The sequence below is a fragment of the Sus scrofa genome, chromosome 2, assembly GCF_000003025.6.
Source record: "Sus scrofa isolate TJ Tabasco breed Duroc chromosome 2, Sscrofa11.1, whole genome shotgun sequence".
Taxonomy (NCBI): Eukaryota; Metazoa; Chordata; class Mammalia; order Artiodactyla; family Suidae; genus Sus; species Sus scrofa.
In genome coordinates, this window is record NC_010444.4 from 7482452 (window position 1) to 7501643 (window position 19192).

At 55.5% G+C, this 19192-nt stretch overlaps 1 protein-coding gene across 1 annotated transcript in view; it reads left to right on the plus strand.

The window, feature by feature from the left end:
- NRXN2 (neurexin 2) overlaps positions 1-19192 on the plus strand; it is a 99410-nt gene that overhangs the window by 27681 nt on the left and 52537 nt on the right. Inside the window, 4 exon segments of the mRNA XM_021082873.1 lie at positions 6073-6117; positions 13751-13912; positions 14543-14615; positions 14618-14980. Of these exon segments, the coding sequence (XP_020938532.1) occupies positions 6073-6117; positions 13751-13912; positions 14543-14615; positions 14618-14980 (643 nt within the window).

Sequence of the window (19192 nt, forward strand, 5' to 3'; positions counted from 1 at the left end):
AATGCACAGGACAGCCCACAGCTAGGAATTCTCTGGCCCTGGAGTTCCCGTTGTGGCTCAGTGGTAACGAATCTGACTAGCATCCATCAGGATGCAGGTTCCATCCCGGGCCTCGCTCAGTGGGTTAAAGACCCAGCGTTGACCTGAGCTGTGGTGTAGGTCGCAGACAGGGCTTGGATCTGGCGTGGCTGTGGTGTAGGCCAGAGGCTACGGCTCGCACTTGACCCCCTAGCCTGGCAACCTCCATATGCCACAGGTGCGGCCCTAAAAAAACAGAAAAAAAAAAAAAAAAAAAAAGGAAAAAGAGAGAAAAAGACTTACCTGGTCCCAAATGTCAGTAGCGCCAAGGGGGAGAAACGCTGTGCAGATATGTTGATTTGGGGGCTCAGTGGCGTCCTGGGATTGGAAAGATCCTTTTGTGATGTGAGGAGTGATGCTGGGCGTGGCCAGGAGCCAGGACAGGGGTGACATAAGAAAATGGCATCTGCCTCCGCCTTTAGGGTAGATGGTGGATCAGAGGGCACGGGGTTCCAGGCCCTTTCTCCCAAGTGATTCCATTGGTGGGGAGACTGCCTCCTAGGGAGAGCCTGCCCAGGACAAGCCCTGAGGGTCCCCTTCCTCCTGGTTCTGCAGTCCTGGGAGCGGGTCGAGAGGCCAGTTCCCAAGCCTGGAAGGAGGCTGAACTCACCCCCTCCTCTGAACCAGGTACTTATCCCTGGAATCATCCAGAGGCTCCTGGAACCTGCGGTCGGGGATGGGAGGGGGCCTGAGACCACACCTCGCTCTACTCTTCTCTCCCTCCGAACCCAGCCTGAGGACCCTGAGCTCGGGGGTGCCTCCTGGGGGATCTTTGCAGGAACGAGTCCCTCTGAGGATTCCCTGAGGCCTATCTTGAATCCTGTGCCCACTCCCCTCCCCCACCCAGCATGCCTCCCACCACCCCGCAAGCTGGGTGCCAAGCCATTTCACCACCAACCAGCTCCAGCTCTGGAAGACAAGCTGGCACCCAGAATAGCTCGTGGCGCTCCTCCTGCCCAGAGCGGAGACTGTCAGGAGCCCCCCAGATCCTAAGGAGGTAACTCCCTAAGGATGGGGCCCCGTCTTCAGGCACTTGGGCCTCCCTCCCCACCTTCCAGCCGAGGCCGCCCTGCCTCTCTGGCCTGTCACCCCTCTTCCGGCCTAACTGTGCAGCTCAGCCTACCCGGTCTACACTGGCTTCCCTAGCGTCCCTCTTCGTTCCTGCACCGTCCCCTCTGATACCACCATTCACCCCCCTTCTGGGTGAAACTGTACTGCTGGGTTTGAGTCAGACAAACTGGGTTCAAATCCCAGCTCTGCCACTGGTTTGAGTGACTTGATGCAAGTTCTGTAACCTCTGTGCACAAAGTGAGAGGGCCTTTGCGGCTGCGGTGCTGCCCAGGCTGGGCATTACGCGAGCACCCGAGGGCTCCCTGCCACCATTATTGTTAGTTGTGGGTTTTTTTTCCTCCAATCATTCGGGCCCAGCTTAACTGCCACCTTTCTCATAAAGACTGCTTTGGGAGTTCCTGCTGTGTCACAGCGGATTAGGAATCCAACTGCAGCCTCTTGGGTTGCTGCAGAGGTGTGGGTTTGATCCCTGGCCTTGACGCACAGTGGGTTAAAAAGGATCTGGTGTTTCTGCAGCTGTGGTGTAGGTTGTAACTGTGGCTTGGCTTCAATCCATGGCCTGGGAACTTCCATATGCTGCAGTTGTAGCCATAAAAAAAAAAAAAAAAAAAAAAAAAGATAAAATAGAAGTTCTCCTTGTGGCTCAGTGGATTAAGAACCAGACATAGTGTTCATGAGGATGCAGGTTTGATCCCTGGCTTTTCTCAGTGGGTTAAGGATCAGGCATTGCTACAAGCTGCAGTGCAGGTGGTAGATACAGCTTGGATCCAGTGTTGCTGTGGCTGTGGTGTAGGCTGGCAGCTGCGGCTCTGATTCAACCCCTAGCCTGGGAAAAACTTCCACATGCTGTGGATGCTGCCTTAAAAAATAAATAAATAAAAAAAATAAAATAAAATAAAGCCTTCCTTTGTCCTCCCAGCCCCCTGGCTGGTGACCCTCTTTGCTGTGTTCTGGCCCTATCATCACACTCTGTCTGTGTGGTCCATATTTGTGCTCACGTCTTTTCTCCAGTTCTGGGTGCTAAGGTTTTTTTTTTTTTTTTTTTTTTTGTCCTTTTAGGGCTGCACCCATGGCATATGGAAAGTCCCAGGCTAGGGGTCGAATTGGAGCTGAGCTGCTGGCCTACACCACAGCCACAGCAATACCAGATCTGAGCCGTGTCTTCGACCTCTGCCACGATTGTGGCAAAGCCGGATCCTTAACCCACTGAGCGAGGCCAGGGATCGATCGAACCCGCGTCCTCATGGATGCTAGCCAGGTTTGTTACTGATGAGCCACAACAGGAACTCTGAGGTGGTAAGCTTTTTGAGGGCTTAATACCAGCAACTCTTGAATGTTTTCTTTGTTTTTGTGGCTTTTTTGCCAGTTCATCTGGGCTCTTTCTTTCTTTCTTTGTTTCTTTTTTTTCGGCAGAGCCCATGGCATGCAGAAGTTCCCTGGGCCAGGGATCCAACCCAAGCCACAGCAGGGACAATGCCGAATCCTTGACCGCTAGGCCACCAGGGAAATCCTGGGCTCTTTCTTGAACCAGAGGGTGAGGTTTTGGACACAAGGAGCTGGCAGATCTAACTTCACACGAGCCCAGAACCACCTCTTGTCCCCTGGGAGAAACTCCTACTCACTTTCCTCTCCCGCTCCCTCCTCAGTGTTTCTGCAGGACCTTCACCGTTGCCTCTCTCCACTGGCCCTGTGTTCATGGGTCTCATTTCCCTTTGGTATCTCGCCTAACTTTCCTAACAGTCCTGTGAAGTGGGAGGCACTCCCATTCCACCAGCGAGGAGACGGCAACTCGGTCGAAGAGCCGGCCCAAGGCTGTGCAGTAGAAAGCGGAAGAACGACAATCTGTCTGACCTCAGAGTCACTCCCTTTCCCTGTCCCCACGGGTGCCCGGCTGTGAGCCCTGGCACCAAATACTAGGGGGTCTTGCAGTCCCACCATTCGCGGATGTTGCCACATCTTGAACCATCTGATTGTTCTGCTGGGAAAAACACGCCCCTCTTGTCCCTGGGGGGCGAAGACTCCTCTTTGTCCTGCGCTGCTCTTGCTCAGGCTCTGCAGAGATTGCCTCCATCCAGATTTGTGTGCTGTGTGCAGCCCCCCTCCGGACTTTCGGGGGTGGGGGATGGACCTACGCCGAGAGGTCAAGGTGGAGACGGGGTCAAGTTTTGTCCAGTGGCCCTCGGTCATGGTCAGTTACACTTGCTGTAATGACCGACTTCTCCGCCTGTGACGTGATGCCCTCCCTTCTCGTCGGGCAGTGTCGCTCTCTTGCTGTTTCTGTGGGGAAAAGCCTTCCTCGCTCATCTGTCAGCCTGAAGCTCCGCTCTCCAGATCCTGGCCTTCTGGAAGGCGTGGGCTGCGGTGTCGCAGGTGCCAGGGTGGGGGGGCAGGCTCCCTTCTAGCATTTGGCCACAGTTGACCCCTCTGGTATGATCACCATGGACTGGATTCTGGAGCCTCAATCCCTAGGTCTGGAAGGGCCTGTCCCCCCGCCCCCGCCCCCCACAACCTCGCTGTTTATCAGAGGAAGCCCAGATCTCTCAACACATCAGCAGAAGGCTTCGAACTCACCTTTCTTCCCTCTCAACCTTGTTTCTTAAATCGCTCTTTTACTTGTTAAGAATTGAAATTGTCCATGAAAGCTGAAAACTATTCTTTCTTGATTTTCGTCTCTAGTTCTAATTCAAAAAGAGCAGTAGTTGAATTTTTGGCTCCAACGCTTTACCCCTCTCTCCTGCCACCTTGTTTGACTGGTGCAGTGATACCAGACAAGTCTGGTGCCTTTGGTTTAGCTGCCCTGAAAAGCTAGTTGTTCCTTGTCCTGACTAGTTGGTCTCTTCATTTCCTGACAGTCCTACCAGCCGATAGGACCGATCCTTGTGCCACCCGTCACCCCCATGCTGTGAGTCCTTGCACCCGCAATTGGATTCTTGTCTTCCTGCGATGTAAACGGCTTCTGCATCACTAATAATTAATATTGGTTATTCAACACTTCTTCTAGCTGCTAAATATTGAATTCTGTTATTTTTAATTACACGAGGCCCTTATTAATTGTCTTCCTGATTTAGTCCTGTGCCCACTGGTTATAGCTCTCTAACTAATGGATCTGTCCCTAGAAGACCTCTCCCCACACAGTCACATTCTTGGGTGTGCCGTTTCCGGTTTAAGGGACATTAAGTAATCGTGTCCCTCCATGTCTGATATGCGAAGTGAAGCTGCCTCAGCCCTTTGACTTCCCCTCCCCAAAGACCAGGGTCGTTTGGAAGGTGGTTGTAGCTGCTGTCTTTGACCATGAGGCGAGATAATGAACTTAGAGCCACATGGGGTGGGGGGTGCTTAGAGTCTAGGGTGGAAGAAACTGGTTTCTAGCTACAGGGAGGTGTAAGGGATTTTAGAGGTAGGTGGACCCCTGCGTCCCTTTTTCAGGTGTGGTCTGTGGGGGGAGTGAATTTTTGGTGTTGGCTGTGGGAGCGGAGTCTCAGGGGTCTATGGATGTGCATGAAAGGAGGCTGAGCTGCTGGGAAACCTGACCAGTTCCAGGGACTTGCGGGGTGGGGGTGGGGGTAGGGGGGTGGGGGCTTCATTCTGGGAGGAAGAGCTGTGCCCAGAGGAACCTAAGGGAATGGGGGTGGGGTGACTAAAGAACCAGGGGAAATTGGGGGGAAAGGTGGGCTCTGAAAAGTCAAGTTAGGCAGGAAGGCGGCGTCAGCTGTGGCGGGGAGAAGGGGAGGAGAGGGCAGAGGGTGGGGGATGATTCGGTATGATGTGCGGGTGAGCCCTCTGCCAGTCTGTGGAGGGCAGAGTTTCCTTTTCCCTGTTCCGGTGGTGACTCACTCTCTCTTCCTTTCTCAAGGAAGAGAAACAGGGGAAAAAAAAGAAAAGAAAAGAAAAGAAAAGCTGCCCCCCCCCACGACCCCCTGGATCTATTTGCTAGCCTCCATCCCCAGGAAAAGCAGACACCTCTCTCTCCTCCAGTGTCCTGGGAAACCCCTTCCCTTTGCCTCCAAATGAACTTGCCTCTCATTCTAGCCAGTCCTGGGATGCTCTAGGGGCCTCAGCCATTCTTCTCCCGGGCTGATGGCCAGCGGGACCATCACCAACCCGTTAACCCATTAACTCAACATGGTCACTGGTCAGCCAGTTGGCCAGCCCCAACTGGCTCTTTAGCCAGGTCTCTGGAAAGCCGTCTGGTTGACCAGTTAGCCGACAAACCCATCCATGACCAGAGTCAGCAGCCCTTGCCTTTCTCACTCCCCCGTTCCCCTCCTCCCTTCCCCTCAGCTCCCTAACATTTCAGCCCATAGGACTTACTAATCCTGCATAACTGGGTCTGCTTCTTAACCTGCCTTCCCCCCTCACCCTCTGTTGGAAAACCCCGTTGCCGACTCTGTGTGTGTTACTAACACGCTTACAACCCGGGGGACCCGGGGATGGGCAGGGACAGGCGGGACAAGGTATGAGTGAAAAACCGAACTAACCTTTCTGTCTCATCTGCGGAATGTCGCCATCTCCAAGTCTTTGCTTTCCTGGTCCAGCTCTTTTGTTGTTTTCTTCTCTACTAACCAAGGTCTTTAACTGTTTCCCCTTCTCTGCAGCCGGCTCTTCCGGGAGGGGATGGAGGGGAGAGGAATCCAGAGCGGGGTGGGGGTGGGGACTGGGAGAAGAAGGGATTTGCTGTGTGTGTGTGTTTTATCCCCCCCCCCACTCTAATTTAATTTTCTTTAAACAACAAAGTATTTCAGCGGAACTTAAGGTGGGAGGGTCTGAACAGACAACCAAATATATATGGATATATATTTTTCCTCCTTCCTTGAGTTTCACAGTTGGTCATTTTCTTTTTCTGTTCTTTCCGTTCTGTTCTTTTGTCGTCGTCTTTGTTGTTTTCTTTGACCCCCCCACCCCTCCCCCATATCTCCGGTGAAGCACGCAGGCATTGGACACGCTATGGTAAACAAACTGCATTATCTGGTAGATATCACTCTAATTGTCTTACCGTTTGGTTTGCCGTGGGTTTTTTTAACTGTTCGATTCTCCCTCTTTGGTTTCCTTGCCCCGTTTGGTTTTGGTTGTTTTGCTCTTCCAATTGTGGTTTTTTTTTTTTTTTGTTTTTTTGCGTCCTGGACAATCTTTAGATTTTGCTTCTCTCTCTTTTCGTTTTCCCCTCTTTCCCTTTACGTTCTTTTTTTGGCCCAAACTCAAATCCAAAAGACAAACAGAAATGGAAGAATTTGGCTCATCCCTATCCTAACCCCCACTCCTGAATTCAGATTCCTGGCCAGAGAGACCTGGGGGCAGGCCCCATGTTCACCAGCTCTGGTTAGACCAGCCCCGATGCCAGGCTGCTTATTTCTATTGCTTTATTTTATTCCTTTTCTGCCCCCACCGCCACCCCCTCGTTTTTTTTTTTTTTTCTTTGATTTAGTTTCTTTCTTGGTCTCCTGAAAATCCATGGAAAACACCATCCCATGACATGCTATGCTCTGCTCACTGTCAGGCTCCTGGACAGGCCCCTGGAGTTGGGGGAGGGGGCGGGGGTGAGACCTCCAGTGGCAGCCAGCGCCACAGGTTGCACGGGGCGGGGGGGGGGGCTTGGGGGCTCCAGTCCAGAGCTCCTTGGCGGATTTGGGGGCTGCCCCATGCTGGCTGCCAGGGAAGAGTGGCACCCCCTCCCTCCCTTCTCAGCCTCAAGGGGTCCTGGTTCCGTGTCCCCCACATCTTGCATGGCATGAATGGTCTTTTCCCCCCACCAGGGACAGCGTCCAGTCCCCAGCCCCGCTCTGCTGCTCTGACTAACACCGTGTCTCCCATTGTCTCCCTCCCCCTCCATCTCCCTCCCCCTCTGCCCCCTCGCCTGTCCGGCATGGCCTCTGACCAGGGTTGGTTTCCTTCCCTTTGAGGGGGTGAGAGGAGGAGGCCCAGCCCGGGTGAAGTCAGGGTAGAGGTGTCGCCAAGCCCCTCTGTTTGGGTTGGGCTCAGTCCTGGTGAGTGTTGGTGTGGGTGTCTGTGTAAACGCAGCTGCTGTGTTGGTGTGTGGGTGCGACTGTGTGTAAATGTTGGTGTGACATTTAGGGGGCGTTTGTGGGCGCCTGTACCGTGTGTTTGTGAGACTCTGCTGGTGATTCTGCAAGTGTAAACCCTGGCGTGCGCTGGGGGCTGCGTGACTGTGTCTTGAGCTGGAGAGGGCTTGGGGGAGGTGGGCTGTGGGCTGCAGGGGGCAGGAGCAGGCAGAGGCTGAGGCTGGCCCCTCGCTTCTCGCCTCCTTGCAGTGTGTGGCTGCAGGCCCGGGCGCCATCCCCTGGGATCCCCTCCTGCCCGCCCGGTCCTGGCTCTGCGGCAGCAGGCGGTTAGTCATCGCCTATTAATAATGCAGAGTGATTGAGCACCAGGCTGGGGACCCTGCAGATGGACGTGTCGGCTCCCACGGGGCCCGCGCTTCTGGGGGCAGCTGCTTGGCCTCCCCAGCCTCCTGGGTCCGTGCGTAGCTGCCTGGCTGGAGAGGACGGAAGCGTGATGAGTGGGGCTCCCGGTCTGAGCGGCTTGCCCCATCTCCCCAGGAGGCTCTGCCTCTGAGGCCACGTCTGGGCTGTCCTGATGCCTTCCCAGGGCCATGTGGCCCTGCACATGCAGACCTATAGTCGTCCTGTCCTTTGCCCTTTCCCTGAGCTCATGTCCATGGCCACGGCCATCCTAGCCCTCCCCAGTCCAAGACCTCATCTGGCCACTCCGTCATCCCAGTGTTCAGCGGAGCCGTGTGGCAGTCCCTCCACAGGCCCTGTTCTCCAGCTGCTGCTTCTAGGAGTTCACTGCTGCCTCCCACCCCCCTACCCTCAGGCCGGGCCACTCAAATGCCCTGTTAAGAGCTGGACATTTGCAACGCTTTCTTTACAGAGCTTCCCTGGACAGCCAGCCTGCAACTTTGGGGATGGAAGAGAGCCGAGATAAATCCAGCCCCTGGGGAATACCATCTGAGAATTAGGGCCCCTCGGACTTTCCTTCTAGTCCCAATTCAGTTAAAAACGGGGTGAACTGGGGCTAATACTGTTTCCTCATCTATGAAACGGGCAGCTGAGAGACCCGCAATACCCATGCCGTGGGGTCAATGTGACGATCAAGAAGGGGAATGGCAGTGGAAGCAGCATCTGGACTCTGCAAAGGGAGTGATAATTTTATTAAGCTTTATAAAATGTGAACTGATTATCTCCGTGTTTCCAGGGCAGGGATGTTTTGTAAAGAAGCAATTCCCTTCCCATAGCAAACCCTGGAGAATACAGCCCCTCCTGCCCCGCTGGAGAGCCCATTACTATCCTTTCTTGGGAATCCGTCCCAAAATAACTACACGAAACCTCAGAATGCCCCCGGGAGTGGAGCCTGGGAAGGAGGAGGAAAGATGGAGTGATTTGGTTGAGCTGGTCAAGAGGCAAACAGCTCCGTCAGGTTTTAGCCCTGGCAAGGAAAGTCCCTGTTAAATTCGTAGTCTCTGAACCCACACTTTCTGGCGTGAGCATCATTGGTTGATGAGCAGAGCTGGCGCCTCTTGATGGCCTGGGTTACCTCATAAGCCCTTGGACACCTGTCCCAGGGATCAACTCTTTCAGGCCAAGAGTGAAGTTAGAGGACCTGGCACCAAGAAAAGACGAGGTCCAGCCCACTCTGGCTCCCAGGCATTCCTCAGCCGGGCTCTGGTGGGTTTTGCATTTGTTTTCACTAACTCGTTTCTATGGACTCTTGTCATTTGAGCATCTCTCCTTTGGGGAGAGTGTGGATACGGACCAAAAAGGCCAACCAGTGGAGAGGTTTGGGTCGGGGGTGGTCAGGCTCGAGGAAGGGTCCTCTGTACTTAACCCTGGGGGCTCTGCTTTTTCTAAATGGCCCTCACCTTTTGAATAGCATTTATCCCGATGAATGCCTGGATTGCAGGCAGCAGGCTGAGATTATACCCAGTTAACAGATGGGGACACTGAGGCCCAAGAAGGCTTGTGGTTACATAGCAAGTCACGGAAGAGTTCAGTGCTTTCACTTGATTGATCTCATTTGATCCTCATGGTAAGGCTGGGAGAAGCAGGAGTGAAGTGAGTTGTGAAACCCCCTTTACAGGTGAGAGTCAGAGAGGAAAATGAGCTTGTTCTGGAAGATGGTAAGGGCCAAGGGAGAACTCAGGATTTCCAACCTGAAGTTTCTATTCCCAAACTTGATCAAATCCAGTCATCAGGATTCACTGCGGGGCTGTGACTCCTGGGAGATCAGCTTCCTTGTGTGTTTCTAACCCTTTGCTCACTTTAGCATCTCTCCACCCCAAACAGATGGCTGAACTCAAACACAGAACAGGGCTGCACACCCTCCCTAGACCACCCCTCTCCAGCCCCATGCTCTCAGTCCCAAGGGCAGGCCAGGACCTTCTTCCTAAACTCATTGTTCTGAACCTCCGTGGCTCATGAGGCTTTTGAGACTTTGGTGACAGCAGTGGACTCACAAGAAAAAAAGAGTCCCATTGAAGTAGTTTGCATACAATGCCAAGGGTTTCCTGACTCCAAAGCCCACCTAACCTACAAGTTAAAAACGCCTGCCCTCAGTCTTATTCTCTCCCCAGTCATCCCCCTCCCAAGAAGGTCAGTGATCACAGCAGGGAGCTGGAAAAGGCTCCAGATGATGCCAGAGGGGTGCCCTCCTCTTCCTCAGCCTTTCCCCCCCTGGGGCCTGGTGGGCATGGAGTGCCCTGGTGTGCATGGAGTGCCCTGGGTTGGGGGAACTGTGATCCGGACCTGGATTCACATCCTAGCAGCCCGCCTCAGGAGGAGTCGGCGAGCAGAGCAGAGCAGAAGAGAGCTGGGGTCAGCAGGGAGGGTTGAGCACCCACCCTTGCAGCCGCCCCCTCCCCTGCTCCTGGGGAATGGAGCAGAGGCCTGGCAGTGGGCTTCTGCGTCTTCTCTGCTCCCTCCCCTCTTGCTGGGCTGGGCACGGCTCTTCCTGGGTGGGGCCGTGGCTCATTCCTCTTGCCCTGCTCAGCCTCACTCAGGCCGCAGTCTGTACTGAGTGGACAGGTTGGCGTGGGTTGGGTGCAGAGGCGCTGCTGTGTCGGGCGCTAGCCGTGGTCCTGAGGATGCCGAGGCTGCTGCTGGGAGAGGAGCCGTCAAGTGTCCCTCGCGCCGCTCTCAGGCGTTTGTGGTGTGTGAGCAGGTGTGTCTGGGGTCAGTGATCGGTGGCGAATGGGCAGTGGCAATGAGTGTCTGGGTCCCGCTCCGGTGAGGAAGGTCTGAGTCTCACGTCCCTTTCCTTTCTTTCTCAGCCTGTACATGTCTCTGTCCTAATGGTGGCCCCTCTCCCTTCCTCCAGGGAAAGGAAGCTTCTCCTTCCTGCACCCCTGCAGCTCTTTCGCCTCCATCTCTGCTGCTCCCTGGGCCCCCGGCCCCGCATGCCTTCCCACCTGCGGCTGCCTTTCTCTCCACGCTCCTGCTGGGCCGGGCCCCACCCTCGCCCTCTAACCCGCACGTGTCCTAGCTGCAGTGGCTGTTCTGTGTCGCATGCCCCCCCTGCCCTCTTCCCCCGCCGGCCCTTCCCCTTCCAGAAGCTGCGCGGGGGGGTTGGGGGGCAGGGGCATCATGAACCCCTGGGGTGGAGGGGGACCGGGGAAATAATTCCCCTGTTTCCTGCTTTTACTAACGAACCTGCCATTTTTGTGTCTGGACTTTGATTTGTCTGAGGGAACAGTCGGGTTTTACTAATCTCAGTCATCTCCCTCCTTGCCTTCCCCAGAGACCTTCCTCTACCCCCTGCCCCTGGGCTTCCTTTCTACCCGGTCTCCCCCTTTCTCCCTCTCCTTCCCCCACCTGCAGGCCGACCTCCCCTGCCTCCCGCTCCCCCCTCCCCAGCCCGGGCCAGGGTGGCAATACAGCACAGGGACAGATAGAGAGGGACCAGGGTGGCCCTTTTCCCAGAGGGAGCACCACATGCAGGTGATTTGCACAAAGCTGTGGTGGGCGAGGTCAGATCTGCGCTCCGTCTGGAGGGGAGCTGAGGAGGGGCCCCCAGTTAGGTCCTTCTAACTCTGAGGGCCAAGGCCGGTGCGCTGGCTGAATGGATCGGCGAGGAGAGCCCTCGGGTGGGGAAGAAGGGCAGCCGAGTGGCTCAGGTGGGCTGGAAGGAGCGTATGTATGGGAGCGAGGAAGAGCTTCTTCCTGGGAGCTTTGGGGCCGGGAGAGGCGTCCATCAGAGTGGTCTTGGAGGCTGAGATTCTGTTGCCAAAGATTCCCAGGGTGGCTGGTTCATGGATGGGATGCAGGCAGTGAGGCCGAGCGTAGCCCTGAGTCGCAAGACGACTTAATATTCACTTTAATGACCATGATGTGTCCCCTGGACTGTGCTAGGATTAGTAGGGAGATGGGGACTTGTCAGACCCTGGGCCCCTCCTTCAAAAGCCACAGCTCGGAGTTCCCGTCTTGGTGCGGTGGAAATGAATCCAACTAGGAACCATGAGGTTGCGGGTTTGATCCCTGGCCTTGCTCAGTGGGTTAAGGATCCGGTGTTGCCGTGAGCTGTGGTGTAGGCCACAGACACAGCTCGGATCTGGTGTTGCTGTGGCTGTGGTGTAGGCCGGAGGCTACAGCTCCCATTAGACCCCTAGCCTAGGAACCTCCATGTGCTGCGGGTGTGGCCCTAAAAAGACAAAAAAAAAAAAAAAAAAGAAGCTGACTCTCTAGTTGGTGACCAGGCTTAGGCTCAGGAACGAGTTAGTGGCCCAGTTCCTGGTCTCTGAGTGTAGCCCCAGGAGCGGAGGGGGAGGGCAGGATGGAGGCCCCTTCCCCGGTCACCCCTCCCTGTCTCACCCCACTCCCGCATCCCAGCCCCCCTCTGCCCCTTCTCCAGCCCCCTTCTGCCCGTTCTAATCTTGTCTGCATGTTTTTGTGACTAACTCTGACCCTTCCCTTTTCCACCCAGACCTCCACTTCCCAACCTCTGGTGGGTGGGTGGAGGGAAGAAGAAATAAACAGCAACGACCAGCTCTCCCTAAAAACAAGGCTCAAAGGCTTCAAACTGCCCCCCTCCACAAAGACACCCCTACTTCTGTCCTTGAATCTGGTCCACTCAGCACAAGGTTTGATGGTTCCCAGGATGGGGCCCCTTCAGCCCCACCCCACTTACTGTGAGGCTCCAGCACGAGGGGAACTCGAGGGTCCTCGGAGGGAAGCTCCCCTCGCCCCCATTCCGCCCGGCCCCAGAGGCGTTCCTAACACCCACTCCCCATCCTGCCACCTTGGTGCCCTGGAGACCAGTCACTGGAGGATGGCTGGTGACCTGCGCGTCTGGAATGGTGTGGTGGGGACATCTCAGACTGTGATTGGAAGGCCCCAATCTCCAGACTTTGCCCGAAAAGGAGGTGCTGAGGCCTGTTTGGGGAGTGGGAAGTGGGGTGAGCTGCGCCCTGCAGAGGCAGTGTTGGACTCTCCGTGAGCCAGCTTCACGATTGCCCCGCAGGAGCCTCACTGTCCTAATCTGAGAGTGGAGGCTTGTGGCCCCCCAGCCCTTCCCCCCAACCTGGCTGGGTGCGGACACTCCTATGGCCAGACCTTCCAGGGGTCAGGCGGACATTGCCCTGGTACCAGGGAATCGGGAAATTTCCCTGTACTTTCCACTGTGCCCCAAGGTCACTTCTGCCTTCCCCAGGCCACCACTGAGCCCCTTTCACTTCCTTGGGACACTAGGTATGCTATGCCCCTGTCCCCACCCACCTTGCTTTCTTGTCTGGTTTTTCAGCCCACGGTCCAGGTAACATGACGTTAGCCCTGCCCCTAACCTCGATCCCTAGCCTGGCCCTGAATCCCTAGGCAGCAGAGGTAGTATGGGCAGACAGATGCAAAGAAGGGAGGTCAGGCTGTGAAAGGCAGAGAAGGTGACCCCAATACAGAGGGACCCGGGGAGGAAAGAGACTCAGCAAGGGGACCCAGCGCCAGTGGGGACCCTCCAGTTAGGGGTGGGGGGTAGTGGTGGGAATCAGCCCCGAAGGGTGCTACGTGTCCCCCAGGAACTTCCAGGACCCCCCAGGAATATCTGGGCCCCGCTCCTCACCCCTTGCTGTCTCCCACCTCCCCGCTGGCTGAGAGGGGAGGCCTCCTCCGCGCCCTGGAGGGAGAGCTGCCAGGGAGCCAGGCAGCTGGAGCCCAGCGTTTTGTGCTCTGCCCCGAAAAACGCTCTGAGCTCACGTGGGAGTGCAGAGACCCCTTCACGAGGAGAGGCGTGAGGGTACCTTGTGTCTCCTGCCATTATGGGGCCCTCCCCGGGGCCCCCACTGTCGTCCAGAGCTGCTTCCAGGAACGGCTGCTTGGTGTCGCTCGCGGGGCACCTGGCGCGCCCTTCAGGCCTCCGCCTGCCGAGCTGGGCCGGGGGGCAGGCCTGAGCCCACCCTGGAACCATCAAATCTTGTGCTGCCTCCTTCCCCGCTTCCCTCTCCCCACCCCCACTGTTCCTCCTCGGAGACAAGCAGACATAAAAATGGGGGGTCCTCCTCCCCCCGCCGCCCCCGGCCCCTCCCTGGCCCCGCCCGCGGCTCTTCCCAGGGGGCTGATGCCGGTTGTCTCCTTGTCTCTCCCTCCCTCCCGGGGCTGGGCAGGTGACCATCTCCGTGGACGGGATCCTGACCACCACCGGCTACACGCAGGAGGATTACACCATGCTGGGCTCTGACGACTTCTTCTACATCGGGGGCAGCCCCAACACGGCCGACCTGCCGGGCTCGCCCGTCAGCAACAACTTCATGGGCTGTCTCAAGGATGTGAGTAGGGCCAGGCGGGGCGGGGGGCAGCCTGGGAGCCCTGTTTTCCGTGTGATTCGGTCGGACCTGGCCAGCTGCCCGGGACCTCTGTTCCCTCCAGCCACGTGGGGAGGCCTCCTCTTCAAATCCTAAGGCCCGTCGACTCTGGCCAGAGGCTTCTCCTCTCTCATTTCCTTGAGCCCCAAAGGCTCCCCTCCTCTCCAGAGGACCCCGGAGGCAGCTGTGTGCAGAGGAAAGAGTGATGGTTGTGAAAACTAAAGACCTGCATTCCAGGCCCAGCTTGTCCACTCACCGGTCCTGTGACCCTGGCCGGGGCCTCGATCTGTCTGACTCTTGGTTTCCTTGTCTGGGAAACGAGGGGCCCTTACCTGCGTCTCCAGGAGCAGGCAAGGGGGTAAAATGTCAACCAAACCTTAGTGGCGATTGTCTTGCTCTTATGAACTGCAGTGCTGGGCAGGGAGACGGGCTGAGAGATGAGCGGGCAAGAGAGCTGCTGTTCCCAGCCTCTGTGCGTGCGGTTCTAGAACAGCAGTCTGGCGCACTGAGCAGGGGCCTGTGGGGCTGGCTGCCGCCGGGCAGCAGTGCCCAAGCCCTGAGCTGCTTCATCCTGGACCGTCTCCCTCGCCGCAGGTGGTCTATAAGAATAACGACTTTAAGCTGGAACTGTCCCGCCTGGCAAAGGAAGGAGACCCCAAGATGAAGCTGCAGGGGACCTGTCATTCCGCTGTGAGGACGTGGCGGCCCTGGACCCTGTGACCTTCGAGAGCCCTGAGGCCTTCGTGGCGCTGCCCCGCTGGAGCGCCAAGCGCACTGGCTCCATCTCCCTGGACTTCCGCACCACTGAGCCCAACGGGCTGCTGCTCTTCAGCCAGGGCCGGCGGGCCGGGGCCGGGGCCAGCAGCCACAGCACTGCCCAGAGGGCCGACTACTTTGCCATGGAGCTGTTGGACGGCTACCTCTACCTTCTGCTGGACATGGGCTCGGGGGGCATCAAGCTTCGGGCCTCCAGCCGCAAGGTCAATGACGGCGAGTGGTGCCACGTGGACTTCCAGAGGGACGGGCGCAAAGGTCAGGAGGTCTCTGGACCTTCCCCTTTCCCCTGGCTGCCCCCTTCCACCCAGCCTGACAGTCTCTTTGGCTGTTCTCCTCCCCGCCTCCCCTGGACACCCCCCACCCCCGGCCCCTCCATTGTCCCTGTTGCTCTGGTGCCCTGGTGGGAAGAACGGAGCCTGTGGTGTCAGTCCGACCTGGGCTCACGCCTCAGCTCTCCCACTCCCTGTGTGTGTGAGACTTTAGGCCCATCACTCAAGCCCTTGCAGCCTCAGTTTCCTTCTCTATAAAAGGGATCATTAAAGCAGGGTCAGGAGTTCCTGCTGTGGCTCAGTGGTTAGGATACTGGCATAGGGAGTTCTGTCATGGTGCAGTGGAAACGAATCTGACTAGGAATCATGGGGTTGCGGGTTTGATCCCTGGCCTCGCTCAGTGGGTTAAGGATCCAGTGTTGCCATGAGCTGTGGTGTAGGTCGCAGATGCGGCTCTGCTGTGGCGTTGCTGTGGCTGTGGCATAGGCTGGCAGGAATGGCTCCGATTAGACCCCTAGCCTGGGAACTTCCATATGCTGCGGGTGCAGCCCTAAAAGGACAAAAGACAGGAAAAAAAAAAAAAAGATACTGACATAGTGTCTGTGAGGATGTGGGTTTGATCCCTGGCCTTGCTCGGTGGGTTAAGGAGCCAGCGTTGTAGTGGCAGATGTGGCTTGGATCTGGCTTTGCTGTGGCTGTGGTGTAGGCTGGCAGCTGCAGCTCCAATTCACCTCCTAGCCTGGAAACCTCCATATGCCGAGGGTGCAGCCCTAAAAAGACAAAAGACAAAACTCAATCAATCAGTCAATCAATACAAAGAAAGAAAAAAAAAAGAAAATCTGGGGTCATCAAGAGGGGAAAACAGAACACGTGTAAAAGGCGCCATGCATGACAGTGGATATCCCATTCTTAAAAAAAAAAAACCTTCCAGCCTCACCTCCCTTCTATCTAGATCCATTCAACTTTCTTTATGACCACTCAAGTATTTAGTGAGCACCTACTGCGTGCCTGGCGCTGTCCAGGATGCTGGGATGGGGCCACGGTGAGCTAGAGCCTCTGCTGTCAGGGAGCTCTGAGCTCCCGTGGGGAGACACAACAGTGCGGCTCAGGCCTCACCTGAAGTTTCTTACATGATCCCGTGGCAGGTGGGGAGGGCCCTGGGGTCGTGCAGGTGCCATTCTTGAACCCTCTGCTGCTTCTTGCCACCCCTCCTCCATTCTCCCTTTTCAGTCTTCCTTTCCCATCCTCTTCTTGTTTTATGCCTCATTCTCTTCTTTTTCTCCATCTTGCTGGACACGAGAGAAAGAACTGATACAAATGAGAACTGACACATTATCCAATTGAAGCACTTATCAACGTCAGCTAAATTTCCACACTCCCCCAGCTGTCACTGTGCTAGGCCTTCTCGTCTGGGTGGAGTGACCATCTCCACACACCGGGAGGAGGGGGCAGCCCTGGCTCCCAGAAGCGATGGCTTCCTTGGGCTTGCTCTTCTTCCTCTCTCCTCTTCAGAGAAATGTCTCCTTCCCCGGCTGTGCAGTAAGTGCGTTTGTCCCCTGCTTTTGTGTCATGATGGTACCAGGGCTCGTCACAGAGTCCCCCTTCCTCCCAGGGTGTCCACACAGGGGAGCTGTAACTCTCTAGGCTAGAGGTCTGCTTGCAGGGCCTCCGGCTCCCCTCTGTGCTCAGGAAGTGTCCCCTTACCCCAGTCCATCTCCAGAGCCCACCCGCCAGGCCTGGATGGGCCTTGCGTCCCTTCGGCCATCCCCTTGGCCCACATTCACCTGTACCTTAGCACAGACTTGGGGCCACCACTGCACCTAAGGTCTCTTCCACCTTTCTCATGCTTTTAACATGTTCTTGTGGTAACTTATGTATAACGTAGAATTTGCCGTGATTATCATTGCACATTGCTTATCACGTAATCACGTTTAAGGGCACAGTCGGGGCGTCGAGGGCATTCACACCATTGTGCAGCCACTACCCCTGTCTACCTCCAGGACGTTTTCATTTTCCCCAAACTGAAACTCTGTCCCCATTAAATGCTAACTCCCCATCTCCCCTTGCCCAGCCCCGGATAACCACCTGATGAGCCTGCGAATCACTACCTCACTTTCTGTCTCTACGAATTGCCTACTCTAGGGACTTCCTACAAGTGGAAGCATACCCTATTTGACCTTTAGTATCTGCCTCATGTCACGCAGCATAATGTCCTCAAGGTTCAAGTTGTAGCCTGTTTCAGCATTTCTTTTTAAAAGCTGAATAATATTCCATTGTGTGGAGAGACCACCTTTTGTCTACCCATCCACCTGCTGTTGGACATGTGGGTTGTTCCCTTTCCATGTATTAGAGCGATCTTTTCTTTCCTTTTCTTTCTTTTCTTTTTTCTTTTTTTTTGGCCACACTTGCAGCATGCACAAGTTCCCAGGCTAGGGATCAAACCCATGCCACAAAAGTGACCCAAACTGCTGCAGTGACAACACTGGATCCTTAACCTGTCGTGCCACAGGGAACTCCTAGCGTGACCTTGAAACAAGACCTGTATTCACTTTTTTTTTTAAGGGGTTCACTTGAGGCATAAGGAAATTCCCAGGCTAGGGTCAAATAGGAGCTGCAGCTGCCAGCCTATGCACAGCCACAGCAAAGCAGGATCTGAGCCACAGCTGCAACCTGCACCACAGCTCACAGCAACGCCGGATACTTAACCCACTAAGCAAGGCCAGGGATCAAACCTGCCTCCTCATGGATCCTAGTCAGATTCATCACCCCTGAGCCACGACAGGAACTCCCTGTATTCACTTTAATTTCCTTTTACTGACTCTCCATTATACACCCTTTTCCCACCACGTCCTTCCTCCTCTTCCTCCTTTCCATTCTGTCCACTTGTGGAGAGTCCAGTTGGGTGGGATCCAAGTCTAGGAGGCCCAGGGTGGATGGTGGGGCAGGCATCTGGAGAACCTGCTACAGACAGCAGTGCGGGTGATCGGGGGCCACACCTGGAGGGCCTGGTGGGGGAGTGGGGAGCTGTCACGTTGTCAGGGGAGGGCGAGCCAGGGACCATGGTGTTAAGATGGGACCCAAGGGAAGGGCCTTTCTCATGCGGGGAAGGTTTTGTGCAGAGAACATGCCCCAGATGAGGAGCCATGTCTGTAGAGGAGGCTCTGATCCTGCTCCCTCTCAGCTCCACACTTAGTGCCCATGCTCAGTGTCCTCCTGCCCCACCCCGACTCTGCCTGATCAGCCGAGCATGTCCAAACCATCCTTACCTCTCTCTAACCCCACTAAGATGGATGGGGTTTTAATTTTTATTTAAAAAATTTAATAATGTTTAATTAACTTATTTTTTTCCACTGCATGTGGAAATTCCCAGGCCAGGGATTGAACCTACCCCACTGCAGTGACAACACTGGCTCCTTAACCTTGTGCCACAAGAGAACTCCCTTTATTTTTATTTTTTGAAGAATTCTTCCTGGAGTGTCCCTAGCTCCTGTTGCTGCTGTGGCGTGAGGTCAATCCCTGGGCCAGATTGCCACATGTCTTGGGTGTGGCCAAAAAAAAATTAAGTTAAAAAAAGAGAGAATTCTTCCAAACGTGAGAAAGGAAGAAGAATGTATGGAATAAACATTACAAACAGAATAAAGATTCTAATGTATAGGTTTCAGCTTCCTAAGACCTCAGCAAAGGCTTGGAAGCTCCCACCTGATCCCAAATCCTTTTTTTTTTTTTTCCTAAGATAACCAGCCTCTACTTCCAAAGAACTCATACAATTCAGAAGCTCTGTGCCTGGTTTCCCTTTCCTGGCTGCCATCCTGTCTCTCAGGCTCCAGGAGCTGATCGACCTTGTCCAGCCAGCAGCCAGAGAGGGGCTCCAGATCTGGGGTTGGAGGACACAGGCTCTGGGGTCCTGTGGCCTCTGTTACTTTGGCTCTGCTCCCTGCTGGCTGTGGCACGATGGACAGCTTCCCCAGCCTCTCTAAGCCTTGTCTGCCATTTCAAAAGGGGATTGTAAAGGACCAATTTCATAGGGTTACTGTGAGCCTTAAGTGATGCCGAGAAGTGCTAAGTGCTTGGCATATGTCATAGAAGCTCAATAAATGGTAGCGGTGGTGGGGGGGAACCCTTTGGATTCAGGCCTTTCAGCCTCCTTGGGGGTCTCTGCCTCTGGCTCCTGGTCTAAGGGCCGGGGGAAGACACGCGA